Source organism: Plasmodium berghei (assembly GCF_900002375.2).
Source record: "Plasmodium berghei ANKA genome assembly, chromosome: 8".
NCBI lineage: Eukaryota > Apicomplexa > Aconoidasida > Haemosporida > Plasmodiidae > Plasmodium > Plasmodium berghei.
Window position 1 is genome coordinate 42,118 of NC_036166.2, and position 26,049 is coordinate 68,166.

The 26,049-nt window shown below is 22.2% G+C and overlaps 7 protein-coding genes across 7 annotated transcripts; 4 read left to right on the top strand and 3 right to left on the bottom strand.

Moving 5' to 3' along the window:
* Positions 1 to 485: 485 nt before the first annotated feature.
* Positions 486 to 1,019, top strand: PBANKA_0800800 (cytosolic iron-sulfur assembly component 2, putative; the record flags this gene model as incomplete). Its single annotated transcript, XM_034564153.1, has 1 exon — positions 486 to 1,019. The coding sequence occupies one exon, from the start codon at positions 486 to 488 to the stop codon at positions 1,017 to 1,019; it is 534 nt and encodes a 177-aa protein (XP_034420978.1).
* A 944-nt stretch (positions 1,020 to 1,963) lies between these two features.
* Positions 1,964 to 5,632, bottom strand: PBANKA_0800900 (conserved Plasmodium protein, unknown function; the record flags this gene model as incomplete). Its single annotated transcript, XM_034564154.1, has 1 exon — positions 1,964 to 5,632. The coding sequence occupies one exon, from the start codon at positions 5,630 to 5,632 to the stop codon at positions 1,964 to 1,966; it is 3,669 nt and encodes a 1,222-aa protein (XP_034420979.1).
* Positions 5,633 to 6,984: 1,352 nt separating this feature from the next.
* Positions 6,985 to 7,425, top strand: PBANKA_0801000 (conserved Plasmodium protein, unknown function; the record flags this gene model as incomplete). The annotated part of the gene is made up of 1 exon (XM_034564155.1): positions 6,985 to 7,425. One exon carries the CDS (start codon positions 6,985 to 6,987, stop codon positions 7,423 to 7,425), a length of 441 nt encoding a protein of 146 aa, XP_034420980.1.
* A 963-nt stretch (positions 7,426 to 8,388) lies between these two features.
* Positions 8,389 to 10,449, bottom strand: PBANKA_0801100 (conserved Plasmodium protein, unknown function; the record flags this gene model as incomplete). Its single annotated transcript, XM_034564156.1, has 1 exon — positions 8,389 to 10,449. One exon carries the CDS (start codon positions 10,447 to 10,449, stop codon positions 8,389 to 8,391), a length of 2,061 nt encoding a protein of 686 aa, XP_034420981.1.
* A 3,329-nt stretch (positions 10,450 to 13,778) lies between these two features.
* Positions 13,779 to 19,892, top strand: PBANKA_0801200 (erythrocyte membrane-associated antigen, putative; the record flags this gene model as incomplete). The annotated part of the gene is made up of 1 exon (XM_034564157.1): positions 13,779 to 19,892. The coding sequence occupies one exon, from the start codon at positions 13,779 to 13,781 to the stop codon at positions 19,890 to 19,892; it is 6,114 nt and encodes a 2,037-aa protein (XP_034420982.1).
* Positions 19,893 to 21,155: 1,263 nt separating this feature from the next.
* PBANKA_0801300 (conserved protein, unknown function) lies at positions 21,156 to 23,089 on the top strand (the record flags this gene model as incomplete). Its single annotated transcript, XM_034564158.1, has 10 exons — positions 21,156 to 21,159; positions 21,275 to 21,339; positions 21,460 to 21,537; positions 21,667 to 21,756; positions 21,908 to 22,002; positions 22,161 to 22,253; positions 22,346 to 22,412; positions 22,524 to 22,660; positions 22,787 to 22,859; positions 23,003 to 23,089. 10 exons carry the CDS (start codon positions 21,156 to 21,158, stop codon positions 23,087 to 23,089), a joined length of 789 nt encoding a protein of 262 aa, XP_034420983.1.
* Positions 23,090 to 23,619: 530 nt separating this feature from the next.
* Positions 23,620 to 24,231, bottom strand: PBANKA_0801400 (conserved protein, unknown function; the record flags this gene model as incomplete). Its single annotated transcript, XM_034564159.1, has 1 exon — positions 23,620 to 24,231. The coding sequence occupies one exon, from the start codon at positions 24,229 to 24,231 to the stop codon at positions 23,620 to 23,622; it is 612 nt and encodes a 203-aa protein (XP_034420984.1).
* Positions 24,232 to 26,049: the final 1,818 nt, after the last annotated feature.

Consider the following 26,049-nt stretch of genomic DNA (forward strand, 5'->3'; position numbering starts at 1 on the left):
TATACTAAGTTATATGCTTTATGAACTATTATTACTTTATTTTTTAGTAAATTCAAATTAGTATAAACTGCATACATATTTTTTGTGGGACAATTTTCCCCTTTCTCTTAAAAATCCACGATTTGTATAATATATATCGTAAATTCTGCTTATATATATTTATTTCCTTATTCCATCTTTGCACTAAATTATAAATTGATGAGTTTAAAATAAATAATATTATTATAGTGGATAATATATTTGTTTTATATAAATATTTTATAAATAAATAACTAAATGAAGAAAAGAAAAAAAACTTTTAATTTTATGAAGATTCGCAAATTTCGTATTATATAAAACTCTGTGAATAATATACATATAAATTAGCTAATTAGCATTTATGTATATACCATGAATTATTTTTTAAAGAAATAAGCAATTATTTTGTTCCTATATTTTTTTAATTGTCTCCCCCAAATTATCATATATTATATATGCATAATATAATGAATGCTTATAAACCTGAAAATGAAAACCCTATATTATATAACACAAATACGGATGAAAAAAAGGATGCAATAAACGAACAAGTAATTAAGGACAATATATATAATTCAAGCGATTTGTGTGACTTACATTACGAAGAAAATGAAATAAGTGTGGATGAAATTTTTGATTTATTAAAAGACATAAAAGACCCTGAGTATTCTTATACATTGGAAAATTTAAAAATAATAGAAAAAAAAAATATTAATATAAATCGTGAAGAAAAAACAGTTACTGTTTATTTTACTCCAACAATACCAAATTGCTCCTTAGCAACACTTATTGGATTAATGATAAATATTAAATTACAGTTTTCTTTACCAAATATATTTAAAACTAATATTTATGTATACCCAGGATCACATAATTCTGAGCATTCCATTAATAAGCAATTAAATGATAAAGAAAGGATAGCAGCTGCCATCGAGAATACCCACTTATTCAATGTTATAAAATCCAGCATAACATATAACCATCCAGTCATTAATTTCTAGACATTATCAGTAAGCGAAATATCATTGAGAAAAAAAAGGGGAACTTTGTAATATAAAAATGACATAGTATACAAAATTTATAATGAAAACTCAATTTAAATGCTCCTAAAAAGACATAATATATATTAATAATAACAAAACCAATTGAACATGGTTATTTGAAATGCAAAACATTTATTGACAATGTAAAATATTAACCTATTAATTGTTTAGTGTCATATAAACCTTTGTTTCCTGTGTACGAGCAATGGAAATATATATATACCCATGTTTCATAATTTATTTTTTTCATTTTTCATAATAAAACGTGGTGTTTTTTTTTGTATTATTATTTTTTTAATAAAAATGGGACACTCATATTCCTCTAATTGGCGTTAAATTTTTAAACTTTTACATATATAAAAATCCCAAGGAAAATATAAATATATACTATGCGTATATATTTATCTAAAACAATTTCCTTATAAAAACTACAAAAAGTAATATAAAACGAAAATAAATATGTAAAATTAAATGCATAACAAAGGTATTTGTACATTTGTATTAAAAAATTTTTAAATTGTGTTTTTGTTAAAACCAATGTAATATTAAAGAAAGTTTAGATAATATACTAAAAACTGTATAAATCATAAGGGAATATATACACATTCATTCCAAAGGAACTTTGCGCAAATATTTTAATATAAGCATGAAAATTAAAACATAATTAAATTGGATATGGTTAAATTAATGAATGTTTAATAAATAACTGGTGAAATAATTGTAAATGACATAAAACAATGCAAAATATGCATATATCAAGGGGATTATAAATATTTACTTATATATGCACATACTTTTTTGTTACATATGTAATTGTATTACACCTAAAAAATTGTAAGCAAATGAATTATATATTCCTTCTCAATATTAATAAAGAATTGTCTTAAATCTGCAATTTTACATTATATTGAAAAATTTATTATATTTTTGTAATATAAATAATACATAGAAGATGGGGCAAGCAGTTGCACTGTGCTAGAGTTATCTACAATTGTTAAATCATTTGTATTTTCTTTCACACTATATATTTTTTCATTTTCTGCATTTATAAAATGCTCCCAATTGTTTTTTATTTCAAAATTTTTTTTTTGTTGTTTTTCTTTTTTTTTATCCCTTTCTCCTGTAAACATGTCAGTATTGAAGCAAATGATATTTCCTTTTGAAAAATCATAAGATGATTCATAAAAAAAATATCTTGGACTATTCTTATAATATCCCGTATATAATGTAGGAAAGGAACAAGACGGATGTACTAAATTTTGTATGCATATTTTATTTTTTATAAATATATTTAAATAAATAATAATATATTTCCATATATTATCCTCCAAATTTGCATATTTTGGCTCTGCAATTTCTATTGCGTCAAATTCATTATCTTCTTCAATAACCTCGATATTTGAGTCTATTAATTCAAAATCAGACATAAAAAAGCTCCAATTATTTAAATGCTTATTTTTTAAAACTAAAATATTATTACCTGCATTAGATAAAGAAACTAGCATGTCATAACATTTAACCCATTTTATAGTTTTAAATCCTTTATATGCAGAAATATTTACTTTAACAGCATTTTGAAAGTCCATATTTTTTAAGTTATAAATATATAAGGTGTATAATCCTGACTTTAATGATATTACTAATAAATAGGATTGATGTATATCTCCACTAAAACAGCATACTTCATGCACTTCTTTTTGAATAGGATTGTAAATTGTGTGATATAAACGCATTTTATCAATATAACTATATATACGCTTCTCAATTTTGTCATTATTTATTTGGTCATCCACCTTGTTTATATCATTTTTTTTTATATTTATAATTGATTCTTCCCTTTTATTATCATCTTTCTCAATTTTATCAGTACATGATATATGCTCCTTATTTTTAATCGGCAAAGAGCATTCAATATTATATTTGTAATTAATTTTATACAAAAAAACTTTATCTGAAGTTCTAACACATATCATATTCCCCTTTTCTCTCATAACAATTTCTAATGGTGTTACTATTCCTAAATATATCTTAAATAAATATTTTAATTTTAAATGCCTTTCATAAATAGTTAATCCCACATTTTTAATAAAATTATTATATTCTTTATATACTTCACTTGATATATTTTCAATTTGTTCATACACATTATCATTACTCAAAATATTATTTTTTTTCCTTCCATTTGCTTCTTTAATATTACTATTCTTTATATATCGTAATTCAAAAACTAGTATAAATGAATGAGTGCCTACAAATATATAATATTTGTTTTTATCTAAGTTTTCATACCTTTTAATATTTTTAAAAATATTGTTATTTTTTAATAAATCGCATGGGTATTTAAAGTAGTCATTTTTTCCCATTTCAGAATAATCAAATAAATAATAACCATTATATTTTTTAAATATTTTCGTTTCTTCGGTTTTTAAATTATTTTCATTATCAATATATTCTTTTAAAATATTATCTAAATTGCCATAAATATTTAATGTTGTTGGTAATTCTTTAAATCGCCTCTTACATTTTTTTTTATAAAGACATATAGAAAAACAAGTATTCTTTAACTTTTTTACATATTTACGATTTTTTTCATAATTTTCATAAAACATAATGAAATGCATATACTCATCTTTGGTATTATCCATATTTATATCACAATTTTCTGGTTTTTCCACTTTTTCACATTTATTCATACTTCCGTGCTCTCCATTACACTTTTCTACATATCCATCAAAGTTGCATATATAATTTTTATTATCGTCTATTTGAGGTTCCGAAACGATGGTTCCTTCCCTTTCGTTATCTTTTCCTTCCTCATTTTCAATTATTTCATTTTCTTGACTATCATCTATATTTTTTATTAATCCTTTTGAAGATAATTTTTTAACTTTCAATTTACTTTTTGTACAAACGATATCCTTCTTCGTGTTTAAATTACCTTCTCCTACATTCTCTTGAAATGTAGCATTCATTTGACCAAGAGAAACTAATGGAAATGTCTGATTTATGTCAATAATAAAATTGTTTATGTGTCTATTATTTATATCATTCTTATTAATATTAATTTTTTTTTTTTCAACATACATTCTTGATATATATGGTATTTGTTCTTTTAAACATAAAATTGTATCTATTATATATATTGTCCTTTTTTCATTATTTTTATCTATATATATTTTTTTTTTTATATTTATACACTTAATATCGTGTATCTCAAAATTTCTAACTGTTTTAATACTTAGATTTTTGTAAATATCGTAATATTTTTCAAATAATTTTGAATGACTCATCTCTCCTATTGTATCATTACTACTTACATCATTATTATATTCCAAATTTGTTTTTATTTCATCACTATTTTTCAATTTATCAAAATTATCTTTGCGTTTATTTATATCATCATTTGAACCATTATTGGCGTCATTTGGGGGCCCTTTATTTTCATTTTCTTTATATAAAAAATAAAAATACTCCGAAAAAAAACACGGAAAAAACAATTTCTCAGAAATAATGGTTTCAATTCCAATACATAAATATAACAAATCAATACATATTATTCTAGTAATTGGATAGTTGCAAATTTTATATATGTACAAATATCTATTCGATATACATAGCAAATATTCATCATTTTTAATAAATTGGATTTTTTTAATATAATAATTTTCATCTTTCAAATTATCTTCTGTATTTTTCTTATTAGTACCTATATCATTATGTTTCCCTTTGGTATTATTTGGATTATCTCCTAGCCTATTTCCATGTTTGTCAGTTTGCTTTGAGCGTTTTTTTACTTTCTTAATTTTTTGTTCCTTTAACGAAGCATGCTTTCTTTTATTATTTATTTTTAAAGAATAATCATTAATAGGACAATCATTATCCACTGAAAGTTGGCTACACTTTTTCACATTTTCATCATCTTTATTTATATTGTTAATTATATTTTCATCATTTATATCATTTGATTTTTCATAAGCATTTTTATCGACACAAACAAAATTCTCGTCATTATCACAAATATTGCCATTTTTTAAATCACCACTTTTTAAAATTTCTTCATTCGTAAACCTTTTCTTGTTCATTGGATTTACCTCATTTACTGAAGGATCTTCATTATTTGAATTTTCACTATTTATAATAATTTTATCATTGTTACAAATTTCCTCATTTTCAAGTTTTTTCTCTGCCTTTTGAGAAACTCCGTCATTGTTATCACATTCTTTGTCATGATCATATTTGGAGGTTTCTTTGACTAATATATCTTCTTCACCATCTGTTTTTTTATTACATTCATTATTATTTACACAATTAACATCCTTGGGAATATCTATTTTTAAGTTTCCTTCATTATCTTTTTCATTGTAATAATTATATTGAACTAGCAAAGTTCCAGACAATATGTTAAAAAAATACAGAGAAGTTTTTGTGGATGCTACCAATAAATTCCCACTTGAATTTACATCGAAACATAAAAATTTTTCATTATCAAAATTTTCAAGCTTGTAAAATACATCCTGCAATAGATTTTTGTTTATTTGCCTATTATAAAGATGATTTATACAAATATCCATTATACAAATATTGTATCATTTTTTTTCTTATTTATCCTTTTTCCCCTATTGTATATCATTTGAAATACAATCACTTTCCTTTATTTATGCAAAAATGTATATATTCAAGTATCTACATCAAGTCAATTATATATATAAATATATTAGCATGAATATTGTATATTGGGGTTTCTTTAAATGTGCTACTATTAAAATAGTTCTTTTATTAATCATGCATATATATACGTTTGTTCATTTTATGTTGAGTTCTATATAGATAATCGAATATGTTATCGTTGTGTATAATTAAAAATGGTTAAAAATATATTGTGGAAAATAAAAATATATATATCATAAATTTTCACAAAATATTAGTGTTTATAAATAACATCATTAATATCATCAGGTTTTAATTATGCTTATGCATTTATTCACAATACAATGAACTCAAATAAAATTAGCCATAAACAAAGTAAAATGAACATGTGTTATATGATGTGTATTTTTACCATTTACTTATTACTAATAATCTATTCGGTTTTACTCATTTTTTTGTTTCATTTTTTATTTAAAATTTTTATTTTCTTATATATTTTATTAAAAAAGAGATGAAACGGGAAGAATTGGTGGCTCTTCACAAACTTATAATTTGGAAAATAGCAACTTAAAAATGAATATTTATTACACTAATAAAAAAATATGCTTTTTGTGCCTATTTTGTTACCAATTTTATTTCCAAAAAGTTAGAGAAAAATATTTATATTTATTTATCCATAGACCAAATTTTAAATTATCTACACAAAATGGGGAAAAAGCAAAGATTAAAAATATAATATATAGCCTAAACGCAATCAAATTTTTATACGTTTATTAATATATTTATACAGCAAATATGTATTTTAGTGCATAATTCACTTGTTCCCAATACGTAAATTTTTCTTGTATCTATGAGCTTCAGTTATATGAATATATTAATAAACAAAATTTTTACCACAAATAATTGACATTTTTTTCAAACATTTCTTTAAAAAAATTTACATATTTTTTTATTCATTAAATAATCAAAGAAAAAGGATTAAAAAAAATCCTTTGATTTTTTCTACAAATTAATGCTCTGCTTAATCAAAAGTATTGTATATAATTAAATAAACAATAAAATAACACAAGTTTTTATAGCCATTTAATTTTTTTTTTATTTTAAAATGTTTACTTGGGAAAAAATGAATCAATAATATTTTAATCCTTTTCAGTGAATTTAAATATAAAAAAAATAAGGAACTATTGTTTTTTTTAAATATAATTTTGCTTCAAATATATACTATAATGAATTGTTGATTCTTTTTCTATATATGTATATATTTTTTTTGGTATAAATGCTCATTTTGTTTAATAAAATGTTTATTTTTAAGAGAAAATTTTCTAGATTTATGAATAACAATACACCAAAGAGGGGTGTACGAAAAAACCTGCATAGAAATGTAACACAATATAATTCTATGCCAAATAACCTTCAAAATCAACAATATGGGAATAATCAAATATCTAGATTTGGTGGAGGACTGTTAAATACTTTTTATGAAAGCTTTATTTATGGCTGTGGATTTTTTTTAAGTAATAGATTGTTAGATCAAATATTTGGTCCACGTACATATGATACTTTTAACAACAATATGGGCAATTATCCAAATGATAATACAAACGCATATCCCAATAATAATTATTCCAGTGAACATTTTAATAACGATGATCCATCCATTAATGACAATGATTTCCAGCAAGATATTGGTTTGGACGACGATGTATTTGATATTTAAAAAAGTAAAATGAACTTTCAAAATAAAGATAAGTATAACAAGGAAAATGTCCAAAACGATATTTCCAAAAAAATCAACGAAATATAAAAGGGATATTTATAATTTAGACGCGCATAAATATTTACCCGCATGATGTTATATTATATTGCGTTATATAAAACAATTGAAACCCAATTTTAAACCATATTGATTTTAAATTTTATTTCAGTTTTTTCACACCAATACCACATTTAATATATAGTATATAATAAAATTAAGTATATTTATTTTACTATAATATTAGTGTCTTATGAAATTAAGCCATATCATTTTACCAAACAATCAATAAACATCATATATGTAATATATATTCCTATTTTTGTGTATTCTAAAAATTTATTTGACATTATTTTATACCAAACATGTACTTCATAAAAAATCTATAACCAAAATGGAATGAATTTAATTATATAATTTTGTGCCATCTTCTTTTGTTTTTTATTATTGTAATTCAACTTATTTCGTTTTTTATCCAATTATAATATTATTCAACCAATGCGCATTTATGTGTATATTTATTATTTTATTTTTTTTGTCTGAGTATGTTATGCTTTAATAATAAAATACATAAACAAATCCACAAGTAAATTTTACTACTTCACATATATATGTGTGTATGCATTTTTTTCGTATATTTATTATTTTGATTAAACCATCATTATTAACCGCAAAAAACAGCAAATACTAAACAAATTATAAAAGAAAAACAACAAAACAAAGATATAATTTATATTCTAAATAAAAGGAGCATCATTATATGTCGGTAATAATATACATATAAAATATGTTACAACTTTTTAATAATAAAACAAAATGCTCAAAAAATTATCTTAATGGTATATAAAAATAATATGAAACTAGACATATATAAAACAAATTCACATCTCATGAAAAAAAATACGATTATATATTCTTCCTTTTTTTCTATGTAATTTCTTTTAACATATCTCTGTCCAGCTTATTAATATCATCGTAATCGTAATTTCTTTCCAAATTAACGTATTTTTTTTTTCGAAAATGAAAAATTAAATTTTGTTTGTCAAATCGCTCTAAATACAAATATTTCCCACATGAAGAAATATCACGTATATTGCACAAAACAACATCACCAATATTTTTGTCATCAAAAAAATGAAAATCATTTTCCTTATCATTTAAATATCCTACTAATATATTATTTTTATAATTATAAATTGTTTTATTTCTATTTACAAGTGTGGGTGATGCGTTTGAAAAAATGTTATTATTTACATTTTTTAATAAATTTTTGTAAATACTGATTCTTCTATTATTTTTATCATATATAGAACAATATTTCTGTGATAAAATATTTTTAAAAGAAATATTTTTAGAGTTTAAATTAAAACGGAATATTATATTTTTTGTACATTTATTTTTCTCATATATATATGCATATAAGTTACTCCCTATAGTCAAGTGGTGATTATATATTATTTCTTCATTTATATTTAATTTATTGTACAATGAAGTAATAAGTTTATCATTATATTTCTCATAATTATTTTGATAAAATTCGGTACTACTAGCTTCATTTATATGCTTTTTTATAATATTATCGTTATAAAATAATTTTGCGCTTTTCATACATAAAATTTTATTTCGGAAAGTAAACAATGATATATATTTTTCTATTAATTCATTCATTTTATAACAAATGTTATATCCTTCCAAATCTTTATATTTAGAAAGCAATTTGTGTGTGCATGGAAATATGTATAAAATGTGTACTAGTTGCTTTTCATAATTTAGTAATTCGTTATTATTATCAGCACACTTATATACAGACATAATTTGTTTCTTACATTGAAAAGGTTTATTATATTTCTTATTAACATTTGAAGGATCACCTTTTCCTAATTCTAAATATTTTTTTTGTTTTTCTTGGTATTTTTTCCTTTTTTTATATCCATTCATATTTATTCCAATCCGATATTTTTCATCCATACTAGGAAATTGTTTATATTCATAAAATATTGTTTTATTATATATATCCGGAAACAATATACTAATCACTTGATAAATACTATTTTTTAAAATTTTAAGCTCATACATAGATAATATATTATGATATAAATGGTGCAAATCTATAATATTAAATAAATTTATTTTTAAAAATTTATATAAAAAAGAAGACAACTCAACTGAGTCTTCGTATATTATTTTAATATATTTTTTTTGCGAAAATACTTTTTCCAAGGCATTTTTCATTTCTCCTTTTAGAGTATTTTTTCGATATTTATAAACCCGTCTTAGTATATTATTTTTAATTATTTTTTTTATACTTTCCTTTTTCCCTATTTTTCTCTCTTTCATTTCAATAAATTCAATGATCTTTTCATAATAAATCAACTCCTTGAAAATATTAATAAATGACAATAGGAATACACAATTTGGCAAAATAAGGTATAATTCATAAATAATTTTTCCATCCATTAAATCCTTTAAATTTTTAAAAATATAAAAATAATTTGCGTTTATAGAATTAATATTTATATTTTCAGGAATGTAAATGCCAATTATGTTTTTTTTCATAATACTTATTTCACCATTTTCATTTGAGCATAATTGAAAGACATAACTCAGATGTTTACAGGTGTTGTTATCATAATTAGGATCCTTATTTCCATTTATTGCGTTTTCTTCCCTTTCTACTTCTGATTTGTTTTTGAAATGAAATTTGTTCCATTCATTATATATTTTTTCAAAGTTACTATCTTTATATAAAAATCCAATTACATCATTATTTCCAAAATATGCTTCATAACTATCCTTTTTTTCGTTATTACCATTGGAATATATATTTTCAATATAGCATATCATTTTCTTCATATCCTTAATCGTTTTTATGTTCAACATACATATTTTTTTTGAGCTAAATCCTGCATGTTTTCTATTCCAAACATCAACACATTTCTTCCGTGTTATCACATTCATTTTTAATGGGAAACTAAAGAAATTAATCATTTTTCTTTTTTTTCCAATAATATTTATCATGTTTTTAATAAAAAAATTTCTTCATTGTAATATATAGATTTTGATATATACCTTCACTTATAATGCACAATAAAAAGAAACGTTAATCTATGTATAATAAGAAATATATATACATATTTTATGTTATGTATACATGTTTACTTTCACTTATTTATCCTCCGCATACCCTTCATTCCCATATTCATTTAATCACTTTTTCATTATCTAAAATATATATCTCACTTAATAAGTTGCATACATTTTGTTAACCTTTAATAAGTCTATGACAACTTAAATGCGTACATGATGCAATGTTTATCAAATCCCACATTATATTTTGAAATACACAATTCGATTGCCTTTTTTTAAATTAATTCGGTTTAAAAGAATTTCTATAAATTTTCATGCATATTGCGTTTATAGAAAAATATAAATTAAAAATTTTCTTATATTTTGTAACAATTTTTATAGAATAAAAATTTGTGTTACAGAATTATTTTTAAAAGATGAAACATTAAAAATACATGATGATTTATAGGAATAATGAAAAAATATAATTTACACGAATTAATTTACAAATATTTAAAAATAATTCATTATTTTATTTTTTATGATTTTTAAAAATTTAATATGCAAAAATAATTTTCGTATTTTAAAAAATAATACATGAAATGTGCATAATCATATAATATGGCGGTGTATATCTAAGTAAAAACTTGTATATGAACGTTATATATCCCAAATGTTATTTATTTTTTTATAATAAAAACGTCTATATTTTTCTTCTTACTTTTATAACTCCAAAGTTATATGTACAAATAGCGAGCTCGTAACATATTTTATTATATTGTTATTGCTTAATTCATTTTTAAAATATTATTTTTTTAATGAAACGCCGAATTTTATTTTTGGTGTATACACAAAACAGAAAGCAATACAAATATTATTGACGTTATAAAGTTATTCCTTATCTTTATTATTCAAAAAAAATGCACTTCAAGGCTTTAAATTTTCGAATAAGAATATTCTCTATATTTTTAGTATGTCTCAACTATTACACACTTAATATAATATATGTATATAACTATATTACTGAAATAAATGAATATATGCGTATGTACATATATAGAGAGTATATACAAACATATGTTATGCATATACTTTACTTTAAAAAATACCTTTTAAGTAATTAATAGAACTTCTATGTAAAAGGATAATTGTTAATTGCATATTAAATTATATTACAACGAAATATTTTCTAATCGTATTTTTTCAAATTAAATAAAACAATAGCATTTTTCAAACTATTTCCATTTACATTAACCTAAATAAAATTTAGGTTAATGTAAATAAAGCATATACCTAAAATAAAAATACAAAAATATACATATTTATCATTCAAATTTCACCATTATATGTATGCATATGTAATAGTGAAAAACAATAAATGTGCATATCAAAAATGATTATGATTTTTTATTTTATTTTTTCTTTAAGCGATGATAATTTAAATACAAACTTATAGTACTAACAGTATGTTAAAAGAAATACTATAGTATGTAAATATTTATTTGAAAATATTATATTTTAAAAGTTAGCTTTATCATGTTAATATTGCATTTTCATGTATACTAATATATATTTGTGATACTTGAAATACTATTTTGTAATTGTGCATCCCTATCATTTGAAAGCAACATATATATGTTTTTTATATATACTTTTATATAATTGTAAATTTGCATGTATGTATATAAAATCCTATTTAAGAACAAATAAAGAAAAAAAACAAGACCAAGTAACAATAATAATAAACAATATTATCCCACATTATATTGTATATATACTATAACAACAAAGGGAAAATTAATATACATTTACTATCAATAACATTTATAAAATTTCTATATATTAAAAAATATATAGTGTGTGCTTATGAATAATTCTATAAATATTTTTTTCGCTATGTATATCCATTAAATGCTTTTTTGTAATGAAAAAAGTTGTTACTACTATATATGATTATACATAATAAGTATGTGATATAATAAACCTTTAATTGTTTGGTCATTTTTTACACTTCATTTAAAACTACGTAAATTACCAAAATATATTTAATAATTTATGTTTTACGCGCAAAAACATATATAAATAAATTTTTAAGCACTGGAACATTTTTATAAAAAACAAGGAGCTTATATAATACATATATATATATATGATAAAAAGGAATAAATTTGTTATTGTTTGGGCATATCTTATAAACACCGCATGTTACTTAATGTAAATTTTTTTAATTTATTCCTATGGAAATAATGAAAGATTTATTATACCATTATTTTTTTAATTACCAATTTATATAAGCACGGAAAACTTAATGCATATGCATAATATAAATGCGCGCAAATAAGTTTCTATATACAAAAGTGCCTGCAAATGAATACATGCTTGTATATAAAACGTTTATATATAATATATTAGTATTATATTTTACATGTACGTAAAAAAAAGTAACAGCAAAAATATATAAAAATAATTATGTATTATAAAATTATTGTGTTCGCATATAAAATAAAACAAAAAACTAATAAAATATAAATATAAAATATAAATTGATAAATGCCCTTATAAGCATCAGTGTAAAGGGAAAACTATATAAAAATAACCCCTCCAAAAAATATATGCATATAACATATTCAATGTAACATATTGTTATAATTTAAATGCAAGGAAAATATTATATCATTTATTTATACAATATTGCATATTTTGTTAGAATAAAAGAAGAAAATCTACAAACGAAAATAAAATTTTTTTCATATATATATAATGCCATATTGATATAAATTATTGTAACTATTTGCATTTCATGCTTACAAATATAAATATTTACATATTTATATACAATATGTTATTATATATATTTATGCATAATATATATATATATATATTTTTACCTATTAATATGCTATTTCCCGAATTTTTTAATATTAATTCATTACTCATTAGTTAGTAATCCATGTTTACATTTTTTAATATTTTTCTTTTAAAATTTTAACATACATTTTTACATAGAATAAATTCAAAGACGTTTTCCCCTTTATAAAAATGTTGTAAAATTGCTTATTTTTGTATTAATATATATTTATTTAGTGAATAATTCATAAAATTTATGTTTCCATCAATAAAAATTGAAATAACAACAGTGTATGCTCTTGATACCCACATATAGAAATATAATAATGTATTTATAAGTTTGAAATCACATCTTATAAACATTTTTAGCATATTATGATTTTTATTATATATTTATATATGATATGATTTTAAAAAAATATAAGAAAATATCACTAGCAAGTCAATACATGTATATTTTTTCATTAATTAACGTATTGCAAACAGAAAGTATTATAGTAAAACAAAGTAATTCGCACATTCACAGCTTAATTCCCTTTTCATGTTCAGCACACAGAAAAAACAATCGATTAATATTAAATAATATCAGCTCAAATAAAAAAAATTATAATGCTTTTATAAATATATCGCTTAAAAAATATAAAATGAGCAAGAAAGTCTCCAGTTCCATAAATATGAATACAAATAATGACGATGAAAACATCATAAATGATAATATATTGTCATTTAATAAAAGTAATAATGACGTAAAGGGTTATAATAGAAACTATAAAAATAATAATAGATATTCTATATTTAACAAACAGTATAATAACCCTAATAATAGTGGAAATAACATTAACAACTTTATGAACAATAATATTCATATCAATAAAAACAAAAATAAAGTTTCCAATAGTTATTTATCGAGTAATAATAATAACAGTAAATATCCAAACAATAACCATAATTATTCGAATAATTATAATGGTTATTTTAATAGAGATTCTAAAAACAACAATAATGATTCAAACCATTTATTAAACGAAGCAAAAATAAATACAAGTGCTAAGTTTGTAAATTCTAATATTAAGGACAATACAAATTTGAACAAAAATAATGACTCTAATTCACATATCAATGATCATAATATAATTCAAAAAAATGTAAACACTAATTCATACAATAATGAAAATTCGTTGATAAAAAATCCTAAAGAAAAAACTGATTACAATAATAGCAATATATCAACGAGCAGTGGAATTACTACTAATAAATTTCCAGTTAATTCAAATTATCAAGATAATTCAATAAAAAATGGAAATTATAAAAATCATTCTAATGAAAAAAGGAAGGAAAACGAATCAATGAATAATAATAACAATAATTATAGTAACATGAAAGGGAATGAACGATATAACTATTTTCATGATAATTATCAAAATAATATGAAATATACCATGAAGAGCGCATTTAATTCAGGAAAAAAAAAATTACCCACATATAACAATAATAATAACCAATATAGCAAAAATAATGGGCATACAAGTTACATGCAAAAAAATTTTAAAAGGGAAGTTTCAGATGAGATAACAAGTATTAGTACCAGTGATATAAATAAAGTTGAAGACCTTAATATGAACTCAATAGATAAAACAAATAACATGCTAAATACCAAAGATGCATGTAATGCTAACATAGTTAATAATAATAGTGACGATGTAAACTTGCATGGTAACTACAACATTGAAAATAATAATACAAATGTGAATGTACACAAAATAAATAACATAATTAAAAATAAGGATATAAACAGAAATGAAAATTTTGATAATTTTCAACATGAATCATCACAAAATACATATGTAAATTCAAACAATATGAGAAACTCAATAAATAACCAATTAATGCAAAATAGAAACATAAATAAAATTTCATCATATAATTATAATGATGCTAATAATAATGCAGGCAATTTGATGAGCATTAATATGACTCATGGGAAAAATGAAAATCGTATGAATGTGATAACAAATAATTCTAATCATGGAAACAGCAAACTGTTAAACGAAAATGACAAAGGAGCAAACATGATTATGAATAAAAATGTAAGAAACATTTCTTATGATAACAAAAGTAATAATTATAATAATGATTCTAATAAATTAAATAATTATGATAATTTGTCAAATTCAAAGAACATGAGCAACTTGGGGGGCATTAACAAACTGGATAATTCATTAGATGCAGAAAATATAAACATACATACCCCTGGAAACAATTCTACTGGCACCCTGAATTTAGACTCTGATGCATCTATATATTTTGATTTTAGTGATTTTGTAAATTACATGTATAAAGATGAAAATATATTAACCATTTTTTATATAAGAAAAAATTATTTAAAAGCAGAATCCAAAGAAGAATTTGCAAATGAAAATGATAAAATAAAATGTTCTATTATATGGTCGTTTGCAAATAATGAAAAAATTACCGTATTTGGATTACATAATACTAAAAAATTAAGTAAGAAAGTATGTGTAAAAAAAATTTTATTAAAATTAAAAAATATATCCCTTTTAGAACTAGATCAAATGAGTAAATGGATGATAAACAGCCTCAATGTTATATTAAAAGTGGAAAGTAAAAATGTGGAAAATACATTTAATAATAATATATATTGTACAAATATAAAATGGAAGGTTAATAATAAAATATATCAATCAATAGGTTTGCATGCTCATGAAAAAGTGGCAGAAATTATAGCTATTCAAAAACTATATATGACTTTATATGATATTAAAGATCAACTAATTAAAGAAACAGAGCATTCTAAAATGTCGGATGATAAAAAAATGGGAAAAATGCATAGCAATAGTAATAAAATGTATGAAAATGCTATGTTTGGAAAAATTATGAACAATAATAAAAGTTATGATGAATCCAATATGAACAAATTTGGCGGAAATCTTCCAAATTTAAATAATTATGATGATTTTTATATTAACAATGATAATAACAGTATCAACAATGGAATCGCCAACAATTTTTCTAACCCCCCATCTTCTGATAATCAATTAATGCAAACGCTAACAACTAATATGTATAATAGAAATATGAGTAACAGTATAGACATGAATAACATGCCTATTAATTCAAATAACAATAATATGAACTTTCAAAATTGGAATAGCAATTCTCAGAATACTAACGATAACAGCAGCAATCACAACAATATAGGCAATGATAATATAAATGGAATGAATTCTGAAGTGCCATTACCACCTGGAATATCGGACCCATCAGAACTTATTGTGTATGGTTTAACAAAGCAAGATGCTAGCAGTATACAGATGTTGAGAAATAATATTGCTTCAAGATATAAAATTCATCAAATTGAAACATTTGAACAAGTATACAATATATATAAATGTACTTTAGAATGGGAATGGAAAAATGCCAAAATATCATGTAAGGCAAAAAGTTTTGGTTATGGAAGTACAAAAAGTTTAGCGAAATGTGAAGCTGCTTATGATATGCTAGTAAAAAATAATTTAATAGAATATGTTTCATCAACTGATAGGAAAAATGCGCAATATATAAGAGATCTTATTTCAAAAGATTTAACAAAAGCTCTTAATTTAGCTATCCAATTTATAATGCAATATAGTAGTAATGCGTGGTCTATATTTGTAGTATATTTACTTAGAGAATTGTTGATAGATGGTAATTATGATCACATAAATAGACTACTTAACACCCTTGTTGAGGTTAGTAAAGAAGGAAGAATAGAATCTGAAAAAATAAATAATTTAACCAATAACGCCAATTATGGAAATTCTTATAACAATAATATATGTGGCGGTAGAAATTCTAATTCTATGAACAATAATAATATTTCAAATAACGAAATGAACTTTAATCCATCAGGAATGAATAATAATGGGGCATGTGTAAATGCCGATATGGGAAAAGGATTGTATGAAAATAATTCCTGTGAAGAACAATATATTGATAGTTCTAGTAACTTATTTTTTTGTAATCCATATATTAAAAATCAAAGTGATAATAGTAATTATGTACACAAACTTGTTTCAATAGATTTATGGGAAAAATTAATTGATGAATGTGTAATTGTTTTAAACGATAAATTATGTTTCCATTGTATTAGCTTATTACGTGAAATAGAATTGGATTATTCAATTTTTATATCTAAATGCGCACATGATTATTATAAAAAATATAGAATAATGTTAGCATTAGAATTACAAGCTAATTTGGCACAAAGTATACAAGAAAAAAGAGATTTCGAATATTTACATGAAAATAAATCATTATTGTTAAAAATGAAAAGTGTTACTATGCCTATTTTGTCATTTACTTGTACATTAACGAATGAAGAAAAGGAATGGATGAAATCAACTCAAATGAGAGAAGATGACATTGTTATATTGAAGCCATATGATATGCTATTAAAAGATGAAGATGCATGGTCAAACAGTTTAATAGGTAGTATAACAAGTACAAAAAGTGATAATACGGTTTATAATATTAATGTAAGAATATTTTCTGCAGAAAATACAAAGAAAGGAAATATTAAATACACTAAATATAAATTATATTTATTATTAAATATAGTTACACATGAAAGAATGTTGCAAGCACTAAGATCAATTACATTTATAAGTTCAGTTCCAACACAATATCAATCACCTTATGTTTTTACTCCAGAAATTCGTTTTCTAATATTACATACATATAATAAGCATGCAAAATATATAGCACAAACTGGAAAACTGAATGAAGAAATTGCTGATTATGAACAAATTAAAATGAATTTTCAAAATAATGATGCATCCAAAAACTCACAAGAAGATATTTTAAAAGATTATAGTAGAGAAGCAAAAAATCCATATGAGGATTTATTAAACGAAGCATTGAATAAACAAATTGGAAATACATACCTTGAAGATGTTGACCAATATCTAGTTGAAAGTATTAATTTACCAACTAATTTACCACTTAACGATTCTCAAAAGTTAGCATGTTTAAGCGCTTTGACACGAAGATTAACTTTAGTACAGGGGCCTCCAGGTACAGGTAAAACGCATGTCGCATGTGCTATTATCGATAGTTGGCATAGGCAAAACAGCAGCAAAAAAATATTGGCTGTTGCAGATTCAAATGTTGCTGCTAATAATTTAGTAGAAGGTTTAAAAAAAAGAAATATTCAAGCTGTTCGAGTAGGGGCTGGTAGTGATAGCGATTTTCATGAAGAAGCTATAATGGAATTTCATAGATATAAAGATTTATTAAAACTACGAAAAAATAATATGCAAAAAGAAGCTAAAGTTATGAAAGCATTATTATTTCTTGAAGCTGTTAAAAAATATAATGTTGTTATAGCTACCTGCGTTGGGTCAGGCCATGAAATTTTTGATAATGAAAAATTTGAAAGAGTTATTATTGATGAATGCGCACAATCAATCGAACCATCTAACTTAATTCCCTTAGGTCATTATTGTACCAATTTAGTCCTAATTGGGGATCATAAACAATTACCTCCAACTATTATATCACCAGATGCTATTAAATTAGGATTAGATAAATCATTATTAGAAAGGTTTGTTATGGCGAAAATCGCACCAATACATTTATTATCAACACAAAGACGTATGCATTTAAGTATTTGCACATTTCCAAATTTTCATTTTTATGATAATAAATTAAAAACTGCTAATGTTACTGAAGAAAACAGACCCATTATTAAAGGGTTCTTATGGCCAAATCCCAAATGTAGGTTAGTATTCATAGATGTATCATTAGGTAAACCAGGAAGTAAATTTGAAAACGCTTATGGAACATCCAAATTTAATTTATATGAAATAGAACCACTGATAGCCGTTTTAAAATCTATTGTTAATGAAGGATGTGTATCAGTTGACGAAATCGGTATTTTAACTGCATATGATGCGCAAAAAATTAAATTAAAAAAAGCAGTTCAAGAAACATTCCCATATGAAGCTGCACATAGAATAGAAATTGATTCAATTGATGGATTCCAAGGAAAGGAAAAGGATCTAATTTTATTTTCAGCGGTTAGATCGAATGCAAATAACGAGTTAGGTTTCTTAAGAGATGCAAGAAGATTAAATGTTATGTTAACAAGAGCGAAAAGAGGAGTTATCATATTTGGTGATCAATTTACATTAGCAAATGACCCAGCCAATTGGTTACCATGGCTCAAATGGATATCATCAAAAAGAGCAATCGTCCATATAACTAAATTAAATGAACATTTAGATAATGCTGATTATTCTCTAATGGATAAATTAAACAAAATTAATAAATCTGTTAACTTTAAAAATGTAAATGTTTCGGATAACTACTATTTTTATGGAGATGATACTGGGTTCTCAAATGATTATGACCCAAAATATATCCAATCTACCGATAATACCAATAATTCAGATTTAAACAACCAGATAGCAGAAGAGCAAGTAGAGGAAATTGTAGAAAATTGGGAAGATTTGCTATAAATATAATATATATACATACAAATGAATATCATTTGCAAAAGGGTACAAACTATAATACCATTAACAATTCCATCCCTATTCTTGTTTTATTCAGCCCTTTCATATATTATTATTATTTACCTTTTTATTTTGTTTAATACAAATTATATCTGCAGTATATACTCCCATATATATACATGTATGCTACATATGTTTACTCAATTTAAAAATTATCCAAAATAATATCATTTAATTTTTTTATTTATCAAAATTAAAATTTTTTATTATTCTATATTTTATTTTTATATACATTAATATAATTAAAAAAAATATATATTAAGATTAAAATTAAATTAACTTGAACTTTTATTCGATATATCATATAAATGTTTGCATATTCATATATCATTTTCCTATATGCGATACTTGAAAGTTAGTATTTTTTCATCGCACAAAATTTTTAACAACCATTCCTATTACAAGCAGTATAATGCATTGCTTATGGTAACTGATGTATACACAATTTTATGTTTCCTTAATATTAATATATATATATATATATATATATATATATATAATTGCATTTACTTAATGGAGATCATGCTAAGGTATAGAAGGCCTGAATATAAAAATGAAATGATGCTATCCAATGACCATAACTGGTTGAATAAACAAAACTGTGAAATTAATGAAATTGGAAAAATTATACTGTACACACGGAATATAAAATCCCTAATTTTATTGATATGCATATTTATGCGTATTATATATTTATGAATATATTTATGAGTATCAATTAAAAATATGTATAAGGTATACATATATGACACATTAACACAAATGTGCATGTAATCATTGAGTGGAAATAATTCCCTTTTTCAATTTTCCTCTCCTCTCCAAAAAAATAATAAAATAATAATAAAAGAAAACTACGAATTAATGCAAATATATATTATAATATATTAATTAAAAAAATATATTCTACTTTCTATGCATTGATAAAATAGTAAAATATAATTTTGCATCATATTGTTTTTTACACTTTAAAAAATTTGGTGTAACTTTCAAAGGTTTAATTATTAAAAAGTAAATGCTTTAATTTTTTTCTGATTTTAATAGTTATATAAAATTAATAAAAAAAGTTTTTACAATTTTTGAATACAGTATTGTATTTTAATCAAATTGTCTATTATATATATAAGGAATAATATAAAATAAATGATAAATTCAAATATTCCTTCACATAATGTATTTATTGTTCGTTCTAATATTAAGTGATTTAAAATGGGTAATAAAACAAAATGTTAAAAAAAAAAATATAAATGTATACATTTCTTCACCAATTTGACTATAAACATTCACATATATCCATACACATTACATTTGTTTCACTATATATATAGAAGATATGAACAAAAGTGGAATTTATAACAAGCAATTTTCTTTAAGCCAAAGCAAACACAGTAGCGTATGAGAAAATAAAATTAATGAAGAATAATAATATTTGTATAAATATTATTATACAAATATATTTAAAAAATAAATAATTAAAAATTTAAATACTTATATTTTTCTGTTACAACTGCAGGAAAGGTTGCAAAGACTTGAAAAACGATTGAGCGGTCTACATTTCAATATTGAATTACAAAAAAATGAAAAAGTTGAGGTAATTTAAATCAAGGAAGAAATACATATATATAAGTTTTTTTAATTACAATTAATTAATATCATGTTTAAATCAATTATTATATGATTATTTATTTGGTTTTTATTTATTTTTGGGGGGAATACTCAGAAATTAACTGAAAGGGTCAATTCCTTAGAAGAGAAACTAGTCCAAATTAATGAAAACTCAAATAAAATTTTTGAAGAATTGAATGAAAAGGTAATCAGAATTAAAAAAAATTATAAATGTTTCATACGTAGTTTATAATAATATCGCTAAACAGTATTGAAATATCACCATTATATTTTACCGTAACTCATATATTTACATTATTCGCATGTGTATATATAAACGCGTATATATTTATCAGATAAATGATATAAAAACGGATTTTACTAATTATAAATCCGAATTTGAGGAATTTAAAAACTATCATCAAAAAAAATTGTATAACCTTGAACAAAAGTAAGAATAAATATGCCTTGATTGACACACAAACATATTTGTACTTACATAACTGTGTCTACTATTATGCATATAATACCACACATATATAAATGAATATAATAATTTGTGTTTATTATAATTCAATCAATGTTTTCCTTTCATCACTGGAAAAATAGAACTGAAGATTTTATAAACGCCGAAAAGGAAGAATGGCATAACCTCAAAATGAAACTAATAAAAGACTTTCAAAATGAATCTAGCTTATTAAAGTAATATATGAATTTATTTTTGTAAAATAATTTTAAAATTTATATGTATATCTATATATACAAACATATATACACATATATATGTTTTTTAGGGAAGAAATAACTGAAGAATATGGCATTTTTGAAGAAAAGGAAGCATCATTAAGAAAATATTATGATGTAAGAATTTATAATTAGCTAAACTTATTCTATATCATTATGTGCAGTCATAATATTTTATTTGTCCAATAATGTCTATATCATCATTTATTATAATTTATATTTTTTCAGAATGAAATTGCCAATCTTAAATTCATGGTCCAAAATGAAATAAACGAAAGAATTAAAACTGAAAAAGAAATTTTGAGAGACGTAGATGAAAAAATCAACGAAATTATCAAAATAATCAAAAACGAAAAAATAACTAGGTAATTTATATATGGAAATATAACCACGAATTAAAGATATATCAAATATGTTTTATATCCTTTAAAAAATATATATTCACATATATTTGTGTATTTTTTATTAATTTACTTATTATTTTTTTGTAGAAAAAATTACTCAGAAAATTTAGTTTCCCTTATCGAACAATATTTTTCAAAAATAAAAATGGAAATAGATAAAGTAAAACTTTTATTGAAATAATAAATAAACGAGTGTTTATTTATGATATAAAAAATATATAATGCATCCACATATACACATACAACATTATACCAGTAAATGCTTGTAAAAACATACAACTTTCCATTTTTTTTAATTTAAAGGAACGACTAGAAAGAGAAGACACAGAAGAGACACTTGTTCACCTAATGGAAGAAACTTTGGATAAAATAGGAATGCCATATGCATAAATATATATGTTATTTCCCTTTTTAATTGTTCTTTATAATATTACTAATTAACTATTTGTAAGTAATATTTCTTTTATAATTTAAAAGCATGTGATTGGAAAGGCGTTATCATTTTACCCCTTTTTTATTTGTTTCTATAATATACGTGTATACATGTAAAGAAAGCATGTATTGGCTTTATTATGGCATTTTGTTTTTTTTATTTTGGCATTAATATTTAACTTATTAAAAAATTTTGAACAGCTTTCATTTTTATGTGAATTTTAAGTTATTCATAAATTTCAATTATAAAAATGATAATACAAATACAATAAAAAAAATGAATAAATAAATATATAGAAAAATACATGTAGGAAAATACATATAAAATAAAACACACAAAATTAAAAGAAATGAATATCATCGTCTTTATTATTTCGGTTTCTTTTTATTCATTTGATTCTCAATCATTGTTATATAGTTTTCTTCTATTTGTTTACAATTCGTTTTGCCCCTTTTTCCAAACATGGAATAATATAATTTATATAAGTTTATTTGCATGGATCTGGTAAGGAATCTAATTGTGTGCATTTTAATAAACTATTAAAACATTCTTTCTGACTACAATCTCTGCATGCGTTAGAGCATTGGTCCTTTGAGCATTGTTTATTACATGATATAAATCCACAACCAATAAAATTTGAAAAGCATTTTACGCAATCAGGTGAAAATGGGATATTGTACTTTTTAAAATATTTATTTATGCAAATATCTATTAAATGTGGTTTTGCTGAAGATGCTTTAGCACAGTTAAAAAGAATTTTATAAAAATTGTTCGAAGGCATTTTTTTATCGAAAACAGGTAATTCTATTGTATGTTTTTTAGATTTATTAATTTTTATACTAATTGAATTGTCATTGTGTTTTCCAGTATCATCTCTCATCATCGCATAACTGCTCCAATCTATTTTTTGCCCATTTATTATATTTCTTTCAAGTTCTCCAGTGCATCCTGGACTATTCGATTTTAAAAAATGATTTAAATTTTTATTATCATATTTAGAATAACTATAATTTATATTAAATCCCGAGCCTTCTCGATGGCCTTCACATACCACATTAAACAAAGCAAGGGCTACAAGCAATTTTATTATATAGTTCATTTTATTTAAAAAAATATATAAATAACAAAATAATATGTATCTTATTTAGCCTTTAGAACTTTTATATACAAACCAAACAAAATTATGTGTTGTTCTATATATAATAAATTTAACAATTTTACAAATTACAATAAAATGTAACAAACAAATTTGGAAATTAAAATAATATTCTAGGGTATATTATTATTTTTTATTTATTATAAATCATAATATATAAATTAATAATTTATAAAATTATTTAATTTTATAAAAAAATATAAAACATATTTTTTTCTTAAAATAAAATAAAATAATTTTTATTTCCTATGAAATTGTAAAATAATAAAAAAAAATATGCTTTAATTTCTTTTATTTAAACTAATGGTGAAAATTGAGGAAACGTGCGCTTAGTAAAAAAAATATATATGCTTCTATAATTATTCTCTTCTAATATTAGGACCCCCATAAATATAAGTTAATTCTATAATAATATAATGTTAGTAGATGCATTATTATATTAGGTTACTTTTTAAGTAATGGCAAAGTATTATTTCCACAATCAAATAAACTGTGGTTATTTTTATATGAATGACATGTATCAATTAATAAGAAAAACGATCCTAAAACTATTTCATACATATAGCTGCGTATCATATACCGATTTTTTATTATTTTATTGCATTTTGTTTTTTAGCTCTATATAATTTGTTGGAATATAAAATAATAATTCTAAAAGTAGTATTTACTAAAGTATATTAATAAATTATTATACAAATAACTCAAAAATTAATTATATAAAAATTTAAATAAACATTGCATATTAAGATATTTTCCAAAATATTTAAGAAAATTAGCAACCAAAAATATATATTAATATGTGAACCATTATTTTATTGATCTATTATCCAAACTCTCAACTAATCTACAATTTTACTATATAATAATAATATCCCTCTTTCTTTCGAAAAATAAATAAATATAAAATAAATTTTTAGAACCCAAAGCAAAAAAATATTTAAAAAACTATTGTCATACCATTAAGCATCTAATAAATAATATTTCTACTTAAGTTTCAAAATTTTTTGTTGCTATATTAAAAAAAAGGTTTTCCTACTATATACACACAGTATACTAATGAAAAATGTATATATTCATACTTAAATTGAAGTCCATATTTATATATGAAAACGTTATACCTCATTTAAATAATTCAATATTTGTATATACAAAAATCCATTCAATGTCATATAATATGGAAAGTAACTTATCTTCATAATATATTCATACTGTGCATATATATAATAAGTTCATAAAGATTGATTGCAACACATTTGTTATATAATAACAATTCCCATATAACTATGTTTTGAAATCAAAGAGGCAAATTAATTTATTTAGAAAAAAATAATATAATATGCTTTTTTCAGAGAAAAACATGGAAAAAATATCTTTACTAAGACTATTGTATGATTTTGTATATTAATATTATTAAAAAATATTACATATATTTAATCTGCAATATTTTTAAATAATAAACAATTTCTGTGTATATAAGCATGCTGTAGTGTTTGAAGTTTCTATAAGCATATATACATTTATAGAAACATGATGAAATGTAGTTTTTTGGTAATTATAATTAAATAAATTCTCTATATGCTAGCTATTAAATTTTCAATCAAGTAATATCTTTTCTTACTATACTGCATAATATTTTTTTCTTCTAATTTTAATAAATATGGAAAAATAAACAAAAAAGAAAAAGTATTAATTTTATATATGAATTGTATTATAACTATTATTCATAACTTTTTATTTTTTTGGCACTCTCCCTTTTACGGG